Source organism: Gopherus flavomarginatus, chromosome 4 (genome assembly GCF_025201925.1).
Source record: "Gopherus flavomarginatus isolate rGopFla2 chromosome 4, rGopFla2.mat.asm, whole genome shotgun sequence".
Classification (NCBI taxonomy): Eukaryota; Metazoa; Chordata; order Testudines; family Testudinidae; genus Gopherus; species Gopherus flavomarginatus.
The window spans coordinates 126,634,571-126,657,063 of record NC_066620.1 but is presented as its reverse complement, the minus strand read 5'-3'; the positions used below and the strand labels follow the sequence as shown (position 1 = coordinate 126,657,063).

The following is a 22,493-nucleotide window of genomic DNA, read 5'->3' as shown; positions in this document are numbered from 1 at the left end:
GATCTGTAACTCAGTGGGCCAAATTCAGAGCTGCCATGTAAGAGTGTATAAAACACATGTTGGGAAGTAAAGCTCGTCAGCTGTCACACATGTTGAGAAGGCTGGAAAAAGGTAAATTTCACTCGCTTATACACCCCCTAGTCTTCCATTAATTTGAGCTCTGCCTAGTGGATACAGATGTTCCTGTCAGCAGATGAAGTTTGGGACAGGGGACAAAGTTCCTTTTGACATCACCTCCTTATGAAAAGGGCTTGCATCTCCTCAGAATCCAGTACCTAATCTAGAGTTTCTAACAACTGTGCAAAGAATTCAGGATAGCAGTCCTAACACAGCCAGGAAGATAACATCTGAGCTGGCATACAGGGACATGAACTGCTAAGAGGTCACTGTTTTCCAGTGTCTTTTGCCAGCTCAGATAGCTGGGGGGAAACAAATATAACAAGATTAGCATTCATGTCCCCTACTGTAATAAGTGCTGTTACCCAGAAACTAAAGGGGGATGATTTTCCTCAGCTGGTAAATATGATAGTTCACCTTCATGCCTTAGCTTCAGTGGAGAGAAGTGCGGTGACGGACGAAACCTTACGAATATATTCCTGTCTTACAGGAGAGAGACAAAAGGAGGTGCTTATGGTTCATCTGATGCAGAGAACCCAGGTTAGTGGAGAATCATGCTCTCTCCTTTCTGTGGGTTGGTGGGAAGGATCAAACAATTGAACATCAATTGCATTATCTTCCTTTCATTTTAATTCACAGTATCACAAAAGGGGTTAGGGAAAATGATACCACTACTAGTGCCACCTGAAAACAGCAGCCATCGCATAGCTTCCACAACAGAAATGCAATTAGCAAGTGAAAGAGAGACTTTGGGTCACAAACTTTGAGAGTGTTCCCACTGGAAAAAACACTTACCGTTTAGCAAATTGCCTCTTTCCTTTCTCTCTTCTGCAGCACATGAGGTTAGCCTCTCCCTAAGGAGGCCAAGACATGGTTTTAATGTGGCTTTCTCTCCCTAACTCCTAAAAAAGCCCAATAATACTGAATTATGCTTCATTCATCATATCTGAAGAGAACATTGTCTAGGGGATTTTGCTTTTGGAAGATGCCTGCAAAAACTGAAGTAACATCTTTTGAAGTGACATTTTTTGTGTGTGTCAGTTGATTAGCCTGTCTAGGGTGGGTTTAATTTAGGGTAGGAAATCTGAGTTCAGCTGCTATTTAGTTTCTCTCTAGTGGAGCACTCTCCTCCTCTGCCAATTAAATGGTGAAACATCCATCTGAAACAGAAGAAAGCAAAAGAAATTCACTTCCCCTCCACTTGTCTCTAAAGCAATCTTGAAATAGGCCAACACAGAATACTCCTCTCTCAAAAGGTGCCAAAGGATAATACTTATCCCGTGATGGGGGAGGGCCCGAGAGACCAGTCTCCAGCCTATGCCTGAATATCTATACTGCAAGTTCACAACCCCAATGCCCTGGCCTCGGTCAGCTGCGGATGTTTTACTGCAGCATAGACATACCTTAAATGTTCAGGTAGACCCCACTGCCATGCACTAAAATTTCCCTAGCGTGCTTTAATTTACTCCTGTTTCGGAATAGTGTAATTCAAAGCATACTAGTTAGTGCACAGTAGCAGGATCCACGCGGACACTTAGTGCCCAATAGGCTACTGTAGGGTAGATGTACACCCCAGCTTGCCGTGAACTAAGTGTTCATGTGGACAAGCCCTTAATGTTTTCTGTGTTCATTTATTGCTTCTAGGTTGTTGGAAACAGATCAAGCAGCCCTTCGTCAGACATCAGTCAGCGGAATTTACCATCACCTATAATAATGAAAAGGAGACTCCACAAAAGCTGGATCTAGTCACAAGTGACATGGCAGGTAACAGTTATGTCTTTTGAGACCCATACGCTTTCTTCTGGATGTATAGTACATAATGGCGAGAGGGGAGGCAAATGTTATCCGAGCAAAACTCTGGGTGCATCAAGAGTAAACATGTGAGGCAGGACCCAGGAATTAATGTGCCTACCTTTGGGCATTGAACTAGTGAAATGAGAGAATATATTGGAAAAACATACAGGAGATTTCTTAACTCTCCTTAGTTTTGAAATTAAAACTTCCCTCCGCGATGTGGAGAGAGATTTGTTATCTCCTTGTGAAACAGTCATAGTTTAAGTGATAGACCTGACTAAAATAGACTAGACTGCCGTTGCTGATTGGGATTTAACGTTTCTTTAGTCATGCTTGTATTTAATGTCTTATTTCTTCACAAAAGTTGAGTGACCTGAATAAAGTTTGTCCAACAATTTGAGCTGTGGCCTAATGCCTAACTAGAGATCATATTGAGACCTCTGTTCATGTCACTTAGTGCCTGAACCGCTGTGGAAGCCAGGCCCCCTGAAGTCAACCTAGTTAAGTAAAACAATGATGTATTAATCTGCTGTGTTAGCTTAGCTGCAACTCATTGTTTGGACAGAGCAAATTCCAGCCATCCGTTCCTGTTTGTATCCCAAAGGGATACTTCATTCCTTCTCTAAGCACCTCTTGTCCCTGCCTATGTTGTCTCTGTCTGGAAAGGTTAGTGAGCCCAGCCATTTTATAGGATCAGTCAGCACTGCATGGATCTTCCCTGCAAGACTAATTTGCTATCCCCAGCATCCCAAAATTCCAGCTTGCCTTTGATATCAGTTGGCAGAGAAATGCAGTGAAGACCAAATAAAAAAAGCTGTGACTAGGGGTTAATTTGAATTCTATATAACACTAATATGGATGTATTGGTGCTTGCTGTAACAGGATCCTTCTGAATAAATACTTTTATGATGGTCTATTTAAAAAAAAAAGTTTATATGAGAGGGGTGAGTAAATATTACTTGTGGTTATGTGAGACGATACCCAGCATGGATCCACGCTTTTTGCCTGATGGCCGCTACTTTATAGAGGGTTCCAAGCACTCATGCCATGGGGTGAACATTTCTAAATTCTGGGGATTTATACAGGCAATGTTTGAGGTTTGGTATTTTATGAATACTTGCCTTAAAAGCAAACGGTAAAGCTGAAAAAAGTGAGCTAAGCCAAGGAATGTGTGCTCAAGGCACCTGAATAACCAGGTCGTGGAGGGCATTCGCCTTAGAAATGGTTTGGTTTGGTTTGGTTTTAAATCATAGAATCATAGATTCATAGAATATCAGGGTTGGAAGGGACCTCATCTAGTCCAGTCCCCAACTAAATCATCCCAGCCAGGGCTTTGTCAAGCCTGACTTGAAAAACCTCTAAGGAAGGAGAGTCCACCACCTCCCTAGGTAACCCATTCTAGTGTTTCACTACTCTCTGAATGAAAAAGTTTTTTCTAATATCCAACCTAAATAAATCCCTAATATAATCCTTCACTGTCAAATTCTCTAGTACTTACTAGTCCCTAAAGAAATCCCAGAATGGATCTGGATACTTTATCACAACATATTAGGAGTTCCATGGAACTGAAGGTGGGAGTAGCATCAGAGAACGATTTGTTATTTATTTAGTACACCAGTAGTCTCAGCACTCTACAGATAAAGACAAGACCTTCTCTGTCTCAAAGAGTTTACAGTGTAGTTTGAGATGCAGAACAAGAAGTGCCAGAGAATTTCCCCAGGGGACGTAGGGCTGAATTCAGCTCATGTCGGAGATGAAGTTCAAAGCCAAAACAAAAACTGAATTGAACTTTCTAAATACTACACCAAAACATGGCAGTCTCTATCAGTGCTGTATAACAGAGCTGTGCAGGTTAGTTCATCTGCAAAGAGAAGGGGACAGATTTTAGTTTCTTAGTTTCAGGCTAGTGAAAATGTTGCAATTTTCTCTTACTTTACCAAGCTAATCCTTTGGCTGGGGCTTTCTTGGATTGGAGTTGCAAACATCCCTGTTGACACTGCAGTCCTCTGATCTTACCTCTGGCTCCTCCATGGCTCATTTACTGGTTCTGATCCTCTTCCTGCTATCCTCCCAGATCTAGGTGACCTGTCCAGTAATTGCCTTCCTTGCTGTTCCCACTCTTCCCTCACCTCCAGCCCAAAGCCAATATCACACATTACACACTTCCCTTAACTCGTTGGACTCCAACACCTACCTTCCTTGGTTGTTGTCCCATTCAGCTTTCTCCTTCCACTTGCCATTTGACTGTCCTAAGATTCCTTGTTAGTAATGCAGGAACTGAGGGTGGGGGAGGAGGTTAACCTTCCTTTAGGCATCATAGAGAACTTCTCACATGTGAAAAAAATTCCTATCAGCTTCATGCAAGATCCCTTGCCAGACTTATCAAGAAGCCCATATCCTGCTGATACTGAACTTTTATCCTCGCTCTAGAACCATAACTACCTCTGACAAATAATGATTCCTTCACTGAATGAAGGAAGTTGGCACAAACTGAGTTTTCTTACATTCTGAATGAGAATTCCTACCGATATAGTAGCTGGGTCTCTTAATGTTTTTAAACTCTGCCTCCTGTTACATTATATATGGTGAAATCAAAGAAACCAATAGTTTGTCTATATTTTTGAGCTTTTAATGCTTCTTTCTAGATTATCAGCAGCCTCTCATGATCGGAACTGGGATGGTAACAAGAAAAGGATCCACATTCAAACCAATGGACACAGAGGATGAGGAGAAGAAAGATAGTTCAGTGATCGAGAACCACTATCACTGCCCGCACAGAGCTAGCCGTCACGAATATGCATTGCCCTTGACCAACCAGGTGCCTGAATATGCCACCCCTATTATAGAAAGGCATCTAGGAAGAGAGAACAATTTTTCCTCTGAGAATGACTACAATGTACCTGTAATTTCTTCTGCTCATAAGCATTCCCTTTCTGCTGGAAGTTTCAGTAATGCGAGTAGGACCGATGTCAGGAATGGGGACTATCAGACACCGCAGAGTCTAATCAGCTATGATAAACCTAAAGTTAACAGTGTTTTGAGCTCAATGGACTACTGTGCTGACTATCAGAAGCCACAAACTAATTCATTGGTGAATGAGGGTTATTCAACACCCAGAGACTGCCTAAAACCAATAAACCAGACAGCAATGACAGCACTCTTGTGACTTGCTGAGTTGAGAGATTTGCTGCTCTAGTGAACAGTGTTACTATGTAGCTACTGGAATGAATGTATTCTAGTTTAAAAGGATTCCACTGGGGCAGCTAGAAGACAAACTCAGCCTGTGTACATAATATTGCAGTTCTGTTGTGTTCTGACACTTGAAGACCAGAGTACTCTGATAATCACTGACTATGGCAAGAGAAAATTATCAGTGAAGACTCTACGTTCTGTAACTGATTTGTAATATGTGCAATTTGTACATAGTTTTTATTTAAGAAAAATAACTGAGTTTCCTTTCATCTGTTTTGTTCTATGTATTTAAATAGTAAGGGAAACAGCTGTTGCAGAAGTTCTTGAACAAAAAATCTTATGCTCACATGAACTTTATTCTATCTTCTCTTGTGTTAGCAGTCTTAAACTGTATTCTCCTATGGCTGTGGTGGTTCATGTCCTTTCCCAGGATAGCTGGAAATAAGGCATTTTAATAGTTTTATATTTGAAGAGCAGAAGAAATAAAACTACTTGAAGCATAAATGTGCACAAGAGGGTGGATGAGCAATTCATTGTGATACTCAAATCAGACTTAGCAGCTACTCTTTTAGAAGCAGTCTTTACATGCTTGAATTTAATTTGATATTAGGATGCAGGATGAGTCTGTCCATGTTGTTGTTTATTTTAAAGACAAGTGGAAAACATTGCAGCCAGTCTTGGTTCAAGCAGAGTGTTTTTCATTGTGGTGATCACTGTCACATCATCTTTTTTGGAATATACAAAATCTACATCTGTGAATCTGGCTTTTCAAGAAGTGTCTGTAGAGCTAAAATGTGAATTAGGACAATTTACGGGCAGTGTAAGTTTTAAACTTTTCATTGAAGTCTTGGATTATTTTTCGTTTCAGTTTAGAGTTTTGCCCCTTCTGAAGTATTTGCAGACCAGGCAGTGCAAAGTATATGTGGTTTGCTATGGCATTTTCAATTGTTGGAGATCACATCAGCAAAGTTGTTTTCAAATAGTTTCTTTTTGCTGGGAAGGTCATCCTGGATTCTTGTTTGGGCACGATACTTGCAATGCATTGTGCATTGTGACCATTCACCCGCCCGGCACCTCCCTGAAATTAACGGGGCTCCGGGTGGAGGCAGGAGCTCTCCATTGCTATTCTCCATGCAACACTGGGGCCTTGTTTTGTACTCAAAAACTTACTGTAAAATGTCAAGAAGTCCTACCCTTGTTGGGAGGAAGAACAATCATGTATTGAAGGCACGGAGCTGAGAACCAGCAAGTTGATCGCAGTTCTGTTAACAGATGTGTGGCCTTGGGCAAATCACTTAGCTTCTCAGGATCTTTAGTTTCCCCATCCATAAAATGGAAATGATATTGACCAGCCTGAACGGGTAGTAGTGAGGCTAAATTAATTCTTTGTAAAGCGCTGTGAGATCCTTGGGTGGAAGATGCTATAAAAGTACAAAGTATTATTATTATTTTATTTAAGAACATGCCCTACCTGGTCCTAAAACAAGCTCTTGCTAGTTTTCCTGTGCTTGTTTCACTGTGCATGTGCTGTGGACTGTAATGGTGCAATGACCTTCTGCTGGTGCTGAACTAAATGGTGGAGAGTGTGTGTTGGTGTCTCTCCTGTGCTGAAAAACCAGTGTAACTATGTAGCCTTCCCATGTTGCTGTCAGTGCAATTTCTGTGAAATGTATGAAACACTTCAAGTCCTGAAGTAAAACTGCAGCAGCAGATTTGCTACACCACATTGGGTGGTATTGTTTACTTTTGTTGTTTACATACATGTGTAAATAAAGGACACCAACCTTTGCAACTCTATCGGGCAGGACTGGAGTCTAGCTCTGTTTTATCATCACTTCACACACCCGCTGTTGCATATCCTGAGGGAGAAGAAATTTGACAAACACCCAGAAATAGGTGTTCCTTACCATGTGCAAAAGTAACAGTTGTGCTGCTAATGTGACTATAACGGCCTTGCTAAAAAAGAAAATTATCATCACTCCACCTCATCTAGTCTCTGTGACCCGTAACTTTTGGGGCAGGGGAAGAGAGCCGAGGAAGAAATTAAGACTAAACTCCATGCTGGATTTATATAATGAGTAAGGGATGAAGATACCCTCCTCATGAGCATGATACTAATACTCCACCCACCCAATTAGTCCGACTTGTTACTCCGCAAACAAGCAAAGGCTTGTACACTCTCCCACTTACGTCGCTCAAGGGGGTGAATAAGTGCCTTGAGTGATGTAAGTTACACCGACCTAAGCGCCTGGTATGGGCAGCGCTATGTTGGTGGGAGAGCCTCTCGAGGTGGTTTTATTACCTTATCGGGAGATCTGTCTCCCATTGGTAGGGCCCTACCAATTTCACAGCTGTGGAAAATGTGTCACAGATGGTGAAATAAGATCTCCCTGAAATCAGCTACACTGGGGATGGATGGGACTGATCCTTCCCCACAGCTGTTATTGGAGGGAGATCAGACCCATCTCCACAGGCAGCACAGGAGTGTGAGGGTGTATCATCCGTGCTTCTGTGCTGCAGCAGCCCAGCCCTAGGCTGCGGGGATCCACCCTCCGCGGCTCTTCTTGGAGCTCAGGGTGCCAGGGCTGGGGGCTGCTGCTCCTTACCCAACCCCCCACGCACACACCCAGTGGCTCCGGTTGGGGGTCAGCAGGGCTCGGGGCTTCCAGCCCAAGCAGCTCCTGCCCAGCTTGAAGCTGCCCTGCCGCCCATGGCTCCTGCCTGGGCTCTGGGCGCTCAAGCTCTGGGGCTTCTGCTCCCCTCCCCTTCCGCATGGTTCCTGCCAGGGTTCAGGGCATCCAAGCTCAGGGCTTCAGTCCCCCGCAGCACCTGCTGGGGCTCGGAGCTTCTACCCTGTGTCTCCTGCCAGGGCTGAGTCACCCATTTTTCAAATTGTTTGGGGCCCCTGGGTCCATGTGTTAATCCACCATTGGCCTTGACTAGTAGCTAGGCGCCCCTGGTTGGGGAGCTCCCAGCAGCACTGGGGAGATCAGACCTACCTCTGCCTTTGGGAGTCCCCCCCACCCCAGCTGCAGGAAACTCTGGGAACACTTCAGTCAGGAAACACTTGAGCTGCTGGGCTCTGAAGGCAGCACAGACGTGCATATGGCAATCCTGCAACCCCCCTACAACAGCTGTGGAACCCCCCATCCTCTTTTGGATCTGGACCCAGATCCAATTTTAAGACTGTGGCCATGAAATTGACCATCGTGAACTGTGAATTTGGTAGAGCCCTACCCACTGGCATAGAAGTGCTGCAGCTTCTAGTATAGACTGGCCCTAGGTCATCAAAGCTATGCCCAGGCTGTCAGGAAGAGGCACTGAGAGAGCGTATCAATGTCAGGCTATTAAGCGACTGATGACATAGCTTGTACTATAATAATAATCTTGGCATGCCTCGGTCAATTGATTCCTCCGTCTGCAAAGTCCTGTCTGAATATCACTGTGCAGTTCATGTTAGCACCTGCTTATTTATCCTCTTGCTAGCACCCAAACATGCTTCAACACACAGCCTGATTAATCTCAATGAAATGTTTTGTTTTTTTAATAGTCACAGGAAAGTGCTTTAAAAAATTCCCCAAATATTTTTAGTCGCCTTCCCCCATATTTTAGTGACTTGACCCTGGAGGAGTGAGTGCCATGTTTTTCCACCAAACCCTTTTATTTTTTTTAAATGGGCCATATGCGGCTCAATCTCCACTGCAGCTTCTCAATCACTACCTCCCAGGTGCAGTTCTGGGACTATAAAGCCACACGTATGCTATGCATTTGGTACACAAAGCCATTGCACTTTCTACATCATGGAATGCTTTGTTAAGGGCCCTGCCAAGAGGCCCCAAGCCTTGTGAGGGGGTGTATTTAATGGCTCGCTATGGGAGAAGGCAAAAAAGACCGCACAGGCCAGGTCCAACAAGCTGTCTAACCCCTACAGGACTTCTGGGGTAGGCTTGAGATCTCACAGGACTTGGAGCCGTAAGATCTCATGGAACTTGGCACAAGATTTGGAGCCATGATAAGATACCTCCTCAAGGCCACTTCCTGTTTGCTGCCTTCTGACAGCCTGCCAGCCCAGATGGGACCGCAGGGAGGCAGCATCCCTGGGCTCAGCCTGCTGCTGCTGCAGGTGGGCCAGCAGCTCTGCAAGCCAGCAGGACCATGCCTGTATTGCTTTCCCTTGGAGTGATTCGCTTTCATGCAAAGCTGCTCAGGCCAGGTCTCAAGTCAAGGTAAGGGCTGCCTCAGCCTACTCTGTGAGGCTCGGGGTGCTAGGGCAGTGAGGGTTAGGAATTCCTAGGAAGGACAGGGCTGAGCTCCATGGCCCAGGCAGAGCCCTAGTGGGAAATCCTGACTGCCTCGGGCTGTGGGCCATGCCCATAAGGGACTATTTGCTGCCCTGTGCGACTTGAATTGGTTGCAGCAGCAACTGTTTTTTGTGAGCTTGGCTGGCCTAACCCCAGCCAAATGCTCCCCAAGGAGCAAACCCAAGTGCACCCCCTAAACCTGTGGGGTGAAATTTATTTAGTGCCTCTGGCTTGCTGTGCTAGTCTAGTATCAGAGGGGTAGTCATGTTAGTCTGGAGCTGTAAAAAGCAACAGAGTCCTGTGGCACCTTATAGACTAACAGATGTATTGGAGCATGAGCTTTTGTGGGTGAATACTTTATATATGTTAGTCTATAAGGTGCCACAGGATTCTTTGTTGCTTATGCTAGTCTAGTTGGTTCTTACCTTGGACCCATCACAGCTCCAGCAGCGCAACGTGGGGGCTGAGTTGATTGTCCTGATCTGGGCCTGGGGCAGGCACTCCCTGGTGTAGTTCTTGCTCCTAGTACACAGCCCCTTTCTATCTGAGCATTCCTCATGTGTGTGGTCTCCTCTCATCTCCTGTGGGGCACTGGCCATGCTTGCAGCCTAAACCTAGGCACACCATGGACACTGGTGCTTTTGGAAGTGAAAAACGGAACCGTCCTCTCCCTGGCAGTAGCTTGTGTATCTGGGGTTCATGCTGCTGCTGGTGACTTTGTTCCTCTGAGGTGTGGTCAGCAAGACAGATAGACACTCCTCAATAAGTGTTTTATTCTATTTCCACACCAAATATAAACTCCAAAGGCCGTTCCTACTGCGATTTAATGGGTTACAGCCCTGATTCAGGCAGATGCACGGAGGGGTTTGCACTCTTAAGGCAAACTTCCTTACTGTAGTTAGGCCCTTTGCCTGCAGATCCTGTATTATGTCTATCCTACCCCAACAATGGAGAACTGCCGCTCCTAAGCATACTGCGTTCATAACTTTCCACTGAGTTCTGGTGGCTGTCAGTGCCCATAAATCCCACAGTTCCTACAACAGGCAGAGGTTATACAAGTTGCTTCTCCCCTCCTCCCCCTCAAAATAGTGTTTGGGTTTGTCTCCATTTTGTCTCTGCTTCATCCCTTGACAAGTCTTTGGCCAGGAGAATGCAGCCTTTTCAATTCTAACATGCTGGGCAAGGACAATCATCTGCGCTTGGAAGGCAAATACTCTTCTCATACCTTGCTGAGCCCCACCCCTTCCAAGGGAAACCAAGACACGGGGGGGTAGGAATAGAGTAACTGCTGAAAGGTGTTTGGAAAGCCCTGCTGTGAACCATGCAGTGAGCAAACACTGGTATGAACTGCAGGAAGGGACTTGCAAGGGAGGTTGTGCAGAGCTGAGCTGGCAGTTAGCCTAATTGGGCTGGTGCAATGTTCAGGCAGAAACATTCCCCCACTTTCCCCTCCACCGAACCCTTCCTTCTCAGGACTCTACTTGTTGAGTGAGGCGCCACCTGGTTGCTAGTGTATCTGCCATGCTGGGGCTATGGCTAAACATGGTAGCCCCATGAGATTGAGCCGCGGCCCCAAGCATGATGCAGCCTTCGCCTTTGCAGGCTGGTCTGTTAACTGAGAGACTCCAGAGGCAGCTCCTGTGAACCCTAAATCCTAACTGGGACCTCAAGACAAAGCATTAATGTAGGTGGGAGTTTAACCCCCTTTCCTAGGCAATGTCTGGATTATCAGACTATGCCTCACACGGCTTTGAGTGTCCATCTCTGCGTTTACAGATCAGTCCGACTCAAACACAGCACTCAGTGTAGAATTCTTCCAGTCAGAGCGGCGTTATGTCCCCCCACCCCCGCCCCCAAAGTCTGGCTATAGAGGGAGTGCACGAGGAACTGCACTCTCTTCATCAGGTCCCTGAATGGAGGAAAGGGCTCAACTCTGGAATTTCTTCCATCTCATGCTCCTTGGGTGCCCTCAGGTAGGCCTGGGGCATGCAGCTCAGGTGCAGAGGTGAGCAGAGCCACCCCTGGAATGGAGGCCTACTTGCCCCAAATGGCCCAGGCTTGTGTAACGTGCATATTATGCTCTAAACAGACGTTTGTCTGTCTCCTCTGGCCTCCCTGGCAGGAACGGGACTGCACACTGCTGCTGGCATGATTCCAGGGCAGGACACCAGGGCTCGGTCTAGCTGATGTCTCACCCACTGGCCTGTGGAAGAGAGATTTCACTTGCTAGCATGGGGCACAGCAGCCCTTCACAGGGAGGGGAAGGAGTGAGTCCACCTGCCTGGAATCCTGAATAGGACTAAAGCTCTCCAAGCACTTTCTTCTGTCTATGGATGATTACCAATTAACATTACCGAACAGAAAGGTGCATGCAACATTCATTTCACTGCCACAAATGTGGAGGGTTGCCAACTGTCTAATCACATAGACCCAAACATCCTTGCCTCAGCCCTGCCCTGCCTGTTCCTGAGGCCACACCCCTGCCCCACCCCTTCTCGAAGGCCCCACCCCCTACTACATCTTCCCTTCCTCTGTTGCTCACTCTCCTCCACCCTCACTCACTTTCACTGGGCTGGGGCATGGGGTTGTGGTGTGGGAGGGGGTGCAGGCTCTGGGCTGGGGGGATGAAGCTGAGGGGTTCGGAGTGTGGAAGGGGGCTGGGACAGGGTGTTGGAGTGCAGGAGGGTGGTCGAGGTGCAGGCTCTGGGAGGGAGTTTGGTTGCCAGGGGGCTCAGGTCTGGGGCAGGGGGTTGGGGAGGTGTAGGGGGGAGTTTGGGGTGCAAGCTCTGGCCAGGCGAGGCTGACCTCAGGCTACCGCAAGCAGCCGGCATGTCTGGCCCCTAGATGGAGGAGCCAGGCTGTTCTGTGCACTGCCAGCACCCACAGGCGCTGCTTCCGCAGCTCCCATTGGCCACAGTTCCTGGCCAATGGGAGCTGCAGAGTTGGTGCTCAGGGTGGGGGCAGCGTGCAGAGACCCCTTGGCCGCCCCTGTGCCTAGGAGCTAGAGGGACTTGCTGACCACTTCCTGGAATGGCGCAGAGCCAGGGCAGGTAGGGAGCCTGCCGTAATGCCACTGCACTGCCAGTCCACTGCCATTTTAGGGTCCTAAAAATCTTCCAGATTAGCTTCAATAGGCTGGGAGATCGAGGCCCATTCTGGGAGACTTCCGGCCAGTCCAGGAGGGTTGGCAAACCTTTGCATGTGCCTGGGCCTAACAGTGGCCTAGCCGATGCTTTCTCACTTGCAGGTCAACTGATTCAAAGCACTAGCCCTGGAGGCCAGGGAAGTGCCAGAACAGGATGCTGGTGGTGCCCCTATGGACTCTCGATTGCTAGAAGCAGGATCTGCAGCCAAGGGAGCACATGTACAAACACCTTTTTAGATGACACATGATGGCATTTGAGGAGTATCAGGGAGGTTGAAGATCCACTCAGGGCCTGACCTATCCCAGAACACCAAATCTGGTGGTTCATGGGCTCACTATAGCTAAACGGTTTGCCAGGGTGGCCTTTTACTGCAGGTCTGTGGGTCAGGAATTCATGAACCACAGGATGCAGTAGAAAGGAGCCTTGGCTGCCGAGATGCAGAGCAATGTCAGGAAGCCAGTGACCTCATGGTCCTTAGGCCATTAGCTGAGGGTCTTCCTCGGGTCTACTGTTGGGGGGTGGGGGGAGAGAGCGGTGAAGCTATACTCTTTAGGGTAGCCTTTCTGTGGGGGTTTTTCAGGGCCTTCTGGAGCTGTGAGTTGCTCACATCAGCCAAGGGCAGCTCTTCAAGGCTGGCTCTCAAACTACAGGGTGTGTGGTGGGAAGGTGACTCTCTACAGCTCAAGGACCACAAATCAAAACTGATCAAATTGTAGAAACTTGCTGATTTAGGCTCCAGGTCCAAAAGGTAACATAGTGGATATCCTGGGAGCAACCCCTTATGAGATGGGGTAGCGTGTCTAGCCCCCTGGCAGGAATGGGAACCAGGGGCCTGGGTTACCTGGGAGGCCCACCCCACCAATGCGCTTAATAGCAGTGCTGGCTAGGATCAAGGTCCCCTCTTGCCTCAACCCCCATAAGGGGGATGGATGCTAGCAGGTGAGTGGAGACACCTGCTAGTGTGAAGATAGGGCCCCCTTGCGGTGGGAGCCCCCAAATTGGCAAAGGATCTATGGGGTGTGAGTGACTGCGCTGGGCTGTTGTCCCCCCTGGGAACATTGGATGTAATTTGACTAATCAAGTTGCAGCCTGGCTAAAACACATACCACATGTCCGTGCCTTCTTCCATGTGGTGGAATCAATGCAGACCGTCTCGTGGGTGGTCTCCATAAGCTGACTGTGGGTGTGCTAACCAGTTCTGACATGTCACTCCTCATAACAGTGTAATCTGCATCTAGTTAACTTGATTTACAAAAGACATATCCATGCACCATAGCGTTGCACTTGACAGACAGGGCTATTTGCGGCCAGAGTGTGGTTAACGTTACTTTGAACTGGATACATTTAAGAATTATGCCTGAGATGCAGCATCACTGGCTATTACTCTAGCTTTCACCAGTTTATTATACCCTGCTCTGAGCCACTTGCTTGGGGCCAAATTTATCCCTGGTCTTACTTCAGTGACTTCCAGAGAGTTTCACTAGGGTTGAATTTAACCTGCTATGTCTTAGAGTGTCTCATTTTAGTGTAGCAGTAACATGAGACTAAGGACATGGAGAAAATAGAGTGGTAGAGACAACAGCAAGTGAAAAAAAATAGCCTTATACATGAAACGTCTGTATCCTTAAGGGGTTGGGCTTGCTGAGTTTTTTTCACTCTAACCACAAGGCTTCCCAACCCCCAAGATAATGTTACTCCTACCCTGGAATTTGAGCTGCTGCAACAGAATTTCAACCACCAGCCTCTTGCATGCAACAGTCGCTTCCATGAGGAGGGACCAGTAAATTCAATATTAACTGAGCCACAGCCCCCAGGCCCCAGATGAAGCCAGGGGCAAAACTTTGCCTCCACTAAGATGCAGGGTCTGGGCTTGAAACTGCTCATATCAGTTTGCAACTAAGTGCATTAAAAAATCTCTCTTGAGATCAGAGAGCCAAAAAGAAAAGCTGCTTCCACCTTATTGACAGCTGTAAAAAACTGACAGCTGAGAAATGGCTCTGTGGCTGGCCCCTCCTGAGTTGAAAGGCACCCGTCCCCTTACCAATGGGAGATGTTTAAGCAAAAAACAAAACAAAACCCAAGCCATTGTTTCCACCCCAGTTGTTTGAGACATGGATGGGAAATGAGCCTTCTCAAACTGCACTCTCCTCTTTCCACACACCCCACTTGCCTGTCAAAAGACTAATGAATTGCTGTGGTCAAGTGCAATTACAAAAGGCTGACTTATGGGGTTTTTGTTTGTTGGGGGGGGGGTTTGGAAGGGGAGTGTTTTGTACAACTGCGGTAGTCTTGATCAGTGAACTTTGCCACTCCTGTTTCCAACCATACAATAAGGAAATCTCTATGGTGGGCAGCTGTATGGCGAGGGGAATAGATTTCAGCTTGAGCTGGCACACTGGCCTAACTGAGCCAGCGGGAAATAAGATGCTGCATGATGCTGGGCAAGCCACAAGGACACTTCATGGCCTGATTTATATAGGTGCTGACTACTTTCATCCTGCATTGGCTTCAGTGGGTTAGCCTAGCTTGGGTGTGATGCTTGTAGTAATGCTACAAAGCCACACCACACATAACTGTGTCCTCACTGGTGCTGTGCTCCTCAGTCTAGGGACAAATCCCACAGGTCTTTGGGCTAGAGTATGTTGAGCCTCTGCATGATTCTTTACCAGACAATTAGAGGAGAATTTGTCTGTCCTTCTGGACACACCTGGGGCATTATGAGATAGCACTGGAGGACTAATCTAACAGCACTCGTGTTTTCGCTGTAAACTGGGTGGCTTACCAGCTCAAGTGAAAGTGAAACTCAAGCTCTAACTTACTCTCCCTTGCCATGCAGGTAACCCCAGGTGAAAACACCACCAACTTGAGGAAAGAGGATTTTAGGTATGGACAGGATGGGGGTTAGGGGACAACACCTGCATAGGGGCCTGAGCTACATCTGCAGTGAAGGGTTCCCATTGAGCATCGAGGGTGCTAAGCATCTCTGAAAATCAGACCATTAACCTGTTGTGCTTCAGTTTCTAACCAGTAAAACAGAGGTGATAATTCCCTGCCAGTGTCTGGTGTGAGGCTTCAGTCATTATTTTCAAAAGCGTTTGGAGAGCCACATTGTGGAGGTGCGACAGCAATAAGAATGACTCAGGTCAAGCATTTGCATCACCCAAGAGAAACTCATACCGCTGCCTTTCGAGCAGGCTAAACCAACAGAGTTGTGCTCTGGTGACATGCCTTCAGACGTGCACAGACAAAGTTATAGAGATCACTGATCTTTGGGTCCAACCTTTTGTCTTTAAATAACTGGCTTTGTGGAGACGAGCGGAAAGCACAGGGGATTGGCAATATAATAGAAAACATAGCCTTTCACCGCCAGGAAATTGGTTCAAATTTGGTCTCGGGCAGCAGTGACCAAAGTAATTAGCTCTGGATAGCAGTTTGGTGACCTGTGTGGGCTCAGGACAGGTCATAGGGGATAGTGTCATAACATTTTTTTCCAGATTTGGACCTTAGCGTTTAAAATATGGGTGTTAGCATGAAAACCTTCAAGCTTAGTTACCAGCTTGGACCTGGTATCGCTGCCACCAGCTAGGGATTATACAGTGCCTAGCTCACTGTGGTCTCCCCAAAACCTTCCCTGGGGGACCCCCAGACTCAGATTTCTTGAGTCTCACAACCAAGGGGAATAAACCATTTCCCTTCCACCTCCTCCCCTCCAGGTGTTCCCTCCCTGGGTTCCTGGAGAGATATTCAGAAGCAAGCTCCGTGAATCTAAACAAAGGGATTCTACCCTCCCTGTTTTAAGTTCTGGAAACACAAGTACCGAGAGAGCTAATCTCTCTTCCCCCTCCCCCAGAGGGTATGCAAAGTCAGGCTTAGTAAACCTAACACAAAGAGATTTTCCCCCTGACTTCTTCCTCCCACCAATTCCCTGGTGAGCTGCAGACTCAATTCCCTGGAGTCCCCACTAAAGAAAAACTCCAACAGGTCTTAAAAAGAAAGTTTTATATAAAAAGAATGAAAAAAAGGACATAAAAGGATCTCTGTAATAAGCTGACAATATACAGGGTCAATTGCTTAAAGGAAAAAAATGAATAAACAGCCTTATCCAAAAAGAATACAATTTAACACATTCCAGCAACTACACACATGTAAATACAAAAGAAAACAATATAAACCTATTGTCTTACTATCCTTGTACTTACAACTTGGAAACAGAAGATTAGAAAGCCAGGAGATAGAAAAATCACTCTCAGAGCCGAGAGGGTCAGACCCAAGACAAAGAACAAAGAACTCACACCCAAAACTTCCCTCCACCCAGATTTGAAAAAGTCTTGTTTCCTGATTGGTCCTCTGGTCAGGTGTTTGGTTCCCTGTGTTAACCCTTTACAGATAAAAGAACATTAACAGTTAGCTATCTGTTTATGACAGATAGATGTTCACATAATCAAAGTGCAGCTCTAGTCTGAAAAGAGCCCCTGTAAAAATGGCATCATGGGGCTCTTTATTTATAGCATCTCGCTGAGTCCAGGTAAAAGTTGCTCTTCTATCTGCTCTCCCTGCAAACTCAGCCTGGAATCTGGAAGCCACGCTAGATTTTTCCTTCTTGTGCATCAGCACCCATAATAAAGATTCTACAGGCCGAATTCTTCTCACAATGACTGTGCAACCCTATTGTCTTCAAATTCTGCCTTCTTACACCATCTTTAATGGGGTCAGACAAGTGCAAATGGGGGCAGAATTTTGTCCTTGCAATTGAAACAGTAACCATTGCTATCGATTCAAGTGATAAAACAGAATGCAGCTTATTTTCTTATAGTTGTGCTGGACTATGCAGGACAAGTAGGGTTAAAAGACAGCAATTTATTTTAGTCCCTGATGTCAACAATTAACTCTGAATAATCCCACAACACAAATATATTTCAGGAGAAGGTGCCATTTCCACAAGTCACTTTTCTCCTCTTAAAACAAAGAAAAAAAATATACTGGTGTTTGGTTTTTACTAAAATTCCCTAATACAGCACCACAAATCATGAAGGCTATGCAGAAAGCAGGCAGATAAGCTGCTTTTAAAACCAGATAAGAATGCAGGGGAAAGGCATCTTTCATTTTGAGAAAGTTACACCATTTGTGATAAGGAAGGAAGCCAAATGTCTGGCTTGTTAGGTGTTATCTTATTGTATTGTCTGGACAAAATAATTTGGGTTTCTTCACCTACATTTTATTGTAGCTGTCGAGACTTTCACCCAAGTTTGTCTTTCCAAACTTACAAACAAATGTACTGTATGATATGGGCAGAGGCTGTTCAGTATCATGTTTTTAGTAGTGTCTCTTGAGCAATGTAAAACATACATACATCTATCCACCACCACCACAGATAACTCTCATTGGCTTGGTATTTCCCAGTTTCTCATCCTGGTTATTTATAAACAATCATTGCAAGAAGTAGTCCATGGAAGATGCAACTATTTTGTCCTAGTCAGGTTGTCACTGCTTTTTTGAGACTTCACTTTACACTTTTTGTAGTTAAGCTATGATTTCATTTGTCTGCACAGTGACATCAGAACTGACCTACAGAGCACAATATCACTGACAATGCTTTCACTTCCTGAAAACATTCTGAACAGAATTTGGGAACCCTGAAACATCATAGCTAGTCACTCCAAACTTCAGCTCTTTTTCTGATCTGCAGTAATCCTTCAGTTTAAAAGGAACCATGGGTTTGAACATCTGACGCTCATCACCACAACTTTGTGCTAGTAAATAGAATGAGAAAGGATACCGTCTGTCACAAATTATTCAGCTATCATGAGGTTTCTTTAGTCAATCATACCAGATCACAAAAGGCAGTAATTAGCCTTAAAAGTATATATACTGCTGTAGGGCAGCTGATCTACCTCAAAAGCCTACAGTTTGAAGGACCCATCAAAAATAATTAAGTACAAAACAAGACAAATATACAGAGAGGGGGACATCTAGGCTGATTGCTTCATGGGATAGGTAGATTACTAGAAGTTGCTTGAAGTAGGAGCTGGCAGGACCTTGATGAACACTAAGGCCCAGCTCCCATTGAAGATCTGGACTTTAGTGGACAGCAACTCCTATTGAAATCAACAGAAGTTGGGCACCTAAGGATCTGGAGCCAAGAGACTAATCTAGGAGGGAAAGATGGCAGAAAGGATGATGGTATTGTAACCATTCATCATCAGAGAAGGGGAGGAAAGATCATGAGTTCATTTATAGCTACATTAAGCTAACACATTGATCTGGTTCATTAATACTTTATACAGATACTAGAAACCAGATCCTTTTCTCCCAAGATCCCAAAGCACTGTCCAAATATTAACTAACCTTCTGCCAGGCAGCTGTCTCATTTTACAGAGGGATAAACTGAGGCAAAGAGACACACAACCACTTGTCCATGGTCAGCCAGAGGGTGGGGTGTCAGTTAAGAAAAAAAAATCCAGCTCCCCACAGAAGATGTAAAGGACTTTAAAAAAAAAACCATGAAAAACCCTGTGTCCTGCAGGCAATGGAAACCTAGGTGATAAGACCAAGATGCCTAAAACAAGTAGCAGATCTTACTTAAAGAGGCAGCTTGTCTTCCTATGTATGCCTAAGCTTTTTATCCTTAAGTAACACCATCTGCTCTGACAGACAGTTTTATAAAATTTGAATAGGGTGACCTGGAAACATGGGGCTCCTGCATTATGGAAATGTAAGCCATACTAAGCTGTGAAAAGAATATGAACTGCTCATACTATTTGTCTTCTAGAGAAACTCAGGCATACATAGCACTGTGATATGACCAGGACCCTACTGCCTTACGTGTTTATGCACACTGGCATATGGCATTTATTAAGATGCCCATTTATAAGCTCTAATTCATTTTGACTGGTATCATTCTGACTGATAATTTTTGTCACATTCCATCCCTCATGGTTCTCTTTCCTTATTGGCATGAAACCATAAGCAACAATGGACATCCAAGGACCTGAGTTTTACTTACAACCAAGCATACGGTAAACTGATTCAGAACATTCCTGTTCTTTGGCAACTGGATACATTATTCACTCTTCCCCAGAGGCAGAATGGAGAATGAAATGATGACTTTTGGGGGATTTGGTGCACAGTGATCTCAAAAGTGACTGAATTAACTTCTCTCCCTCACAGAGTTAGCTTCAAATCCTGAATCACGGTGCAGTGAATCTACCATGATGGTGGTCTGGTCCCTGCCTTGTTTTCATTTGTCCTCGTCCCAAAACCACCATACAGAGAGCACCTAGGATTAGAAATATTCTATGCCCTCAGTTATGACTTGTGTGCTGGAACTGGGGGTGCTGTCACACACCGTGGCTTGAAGTGGTTTCCATCATATACAGGTTTTATAGATTGGTTCAGTGGCTCTCAGCACCCCCACTATACAAATTGTTCCTGTACCTCTGACTGCGGTTTACCACTGCCATTGGTCCCTCGCTTTGAGGAACACCAACTTCACTCACGAAGATGTAATAGCAAAAGTCGCTGTTTCCAGTGCAAGTGCAGAAATTGCATTAGAAATTATTAGAATATTTACCTTGAAGTTTAAACATGATCCTCCACTGACATCATTATCCAGTGATGCCTGAAACCAGGACTTAAATTCTCAGAGTATTTCCTGGACCCCAACATGCTCCCCAACCCCCATTCTCTGTTGGAGGCTGCCAGAGCTCGGGGCTTTAGCCCCACAGTGGGGAGTGATGCTGGGGCTCAGGGCTTCATCCTCACAGGGATAAAATATTTAGCAGTGCTCCACTCCAGACAACACTGGCTGAATTTAAGCCCTGCCTGAGACCATATCAATTTGTGTGTGTGTCATTGGAGGATCATGTTCAAACATCAGTGTAAATATTCTAATAATTAATATGATCTTACAGCTATAGTAAAATCAGTGACTTACACATGTAGCCTTTATCATAAGGTTATTACATCTTGGATTCCAAATGGGCTATCAGCCAAAAAGCCTGTGGTCTCTCCAAAGACTGTAGTACTGGAACAATTTCTGAAGGACAAGCTTTGTTTAAAAATTTTAAATAAAAAAAAAAAGGTGACATTGGTGGTATATTTATTTGCATTTAAAAAAAATCCTTTAAACCAAGCTAGCTTAAAGGATATTAAAGGAACTTGCTGCCCCCTTGTGATACTAAATTAAAACACCAAGTTCTTAGCATATTAGCATTGAGATTATGTTGGCAAGCGTTAACAGATATTTATGATTCTGATGATAAATTCCAATTATTTACTTACAGAAACTGACGAGTTTTGTTTTTGCTCCCATCCATGGAGGTAGCATAAAATAAAGTTGCCCTTTTCCTATTTAATCAACTCTCTCAAGCTAACAGACGTGAGCTTGAGCATCTGAGGAAGTGGGTATTCACCCACGAAAGCTCATGCTCCAAAACGTCTGTTAGTCTATAAGGTGCCACAGGATTCTTTGCTGCTTTTACAGATCCAGACTAACACGGCTACCCTCTGATACTCTCTCAAGCTGTTAGAACCACCACATTAGATTACCTTAACACATATGGATCTTGTTCACAACACACAGCTCGTCTCTCTCTCTCAAAAAAGCTAAAATCAATTCAGACATGTTTTGCCTGGATTTAAGGTTATCTGGAAGAAAAAACAATTTTAGGACCAAACAAAATTTTAGAATTTTCCCTACCCTCATTCATTTTTTTGAGGAAGGAAGAGCTGATCATTCAGGTAAAACTTACATGTTTGTGAATGAACTATGCTGTTTTCACATGCCCGCCTACACAGAAATCTTTACTTCAGTTGATGGTTTCCTTCTAGAAAGTCCACCTCATCTGTACTCTCAAGACCCAAAACTGCAAGTGCTAAGTACTGAGGCTCTGCTTCGACAATTGGTTCCACTTAGGCAGTCCCTTGCACCTATGTGGAGCCAATTACAAGATCAGGGTGCACACTCTCACCCTGATCCGGTTTCCTGATTGGTCCTCTGGTCAGGTGCCTCAGGACCGCCCAGAGGATTCAGGGGCCTGGGGTTTTCGGTGGCAGGGGGTCCTGGGGTGGAAGGACACCCTGCTACCAAATTGCAGCCGAAGACGCTCCGGGGGCCCAGGCCCTGCGAGAGTTTTCCAGGGCCCCCAGAGCGGGTGAGGACCCCGCTCCAGGGGCCCTGAAAAACTCTTGTGGGGGCCTGGGGCAAATTGCCCCACTTGCCCCCGGCCCCGGGCAGCCCTGCACACTCTGAATGCATTGGTGCTTAGATCCTGTGGCTAGATGCTTTGTAGCTTCACCTCCATGTTTGGAAGGAATAGCCTCCTGTCATAAACAGATAAGAAAAGTTAATAGCACAGAAGTACTTTATATCTCTTTGACTGTAAAGGGTTAACAAGTTCAGTAAGCCTGGCTGTCACCTGACCAGAGGACCAATCAGAGGACAGGATACTTTCAAATCTTGAGGGAGGGAAGTTTTTGTGCTGTGCTGTTAGTTTTGGTTGTTGTTCACTCTGTGGGCTCAGAGGGAGCAGATGTGCAACCAGGTTTCTCTCCAATCTCTCCAATACAGGCTCTTATAAGTTCAGACTAGTAAGTACTAGGTAGATAAAGCAAGTTAGGCTTATGTTTGTTTTCTTTATTTGCAAATGTGTATTTGGTTGGAAGAAGTTCAAATATGTATTTGGCTGAAAGGAGTTCAAATTTGTATATTTGCTGAAAGGATTTTAATTTGTACTTGTGTACTTAGGCTGGGAGGGTGTTCGCAGTGTCTACAGCTGAAAGACCCTGTACCTATTCCATTTTTTTAAAATTTACAAAGATAATTTTTACTGTTTTTTCTTTCTTTAATTAAAAGCTTTTCTTGTTTAAGAACCTGATTGTTTTTTTATTCTGGTGAGACCCCAGGGGACGGGGTCTGGATTCACCAGGGAATTGGTGGGGAGAA

The 22,493-nt window shown here is 45.4% G+C and overlaps 1 protein-coding gene across 3 annotated transcripts in view; it reads left to right on the top strand.

Moving 5' to 3' along the window:
- DCBLD1 (discoidin, CUB and LCCL domain containing 1) overlaps positions 1–6,900 on the top strand; it is an 82,576-nt gene extending 75,676 nt beyond the window's left edge. For all 3 annotated transcript variants that reach the window (XM_050949597.1, XM_050949596.1, XM_050949594.1), the window contains 3 exons: positions 608–657; positions 1,762–1,881; positions 4,557–6,900. In XM_050949597.1, the coding sequence (XP_050805554.1) occupies positions 608–657; positions 1,762–1,881; positions 4,557–5,077 (691 nt within the window). In that variant the 3' untranslated portion in view covers positions 5,078–6,900. The remainder of the gene's footprint in view (positions 1–607; positions 658–1,761; positions 1,882–4,556) is intronic.
- Positions 6,901–22,493: the final 15,593 nt, after the last annotated feature.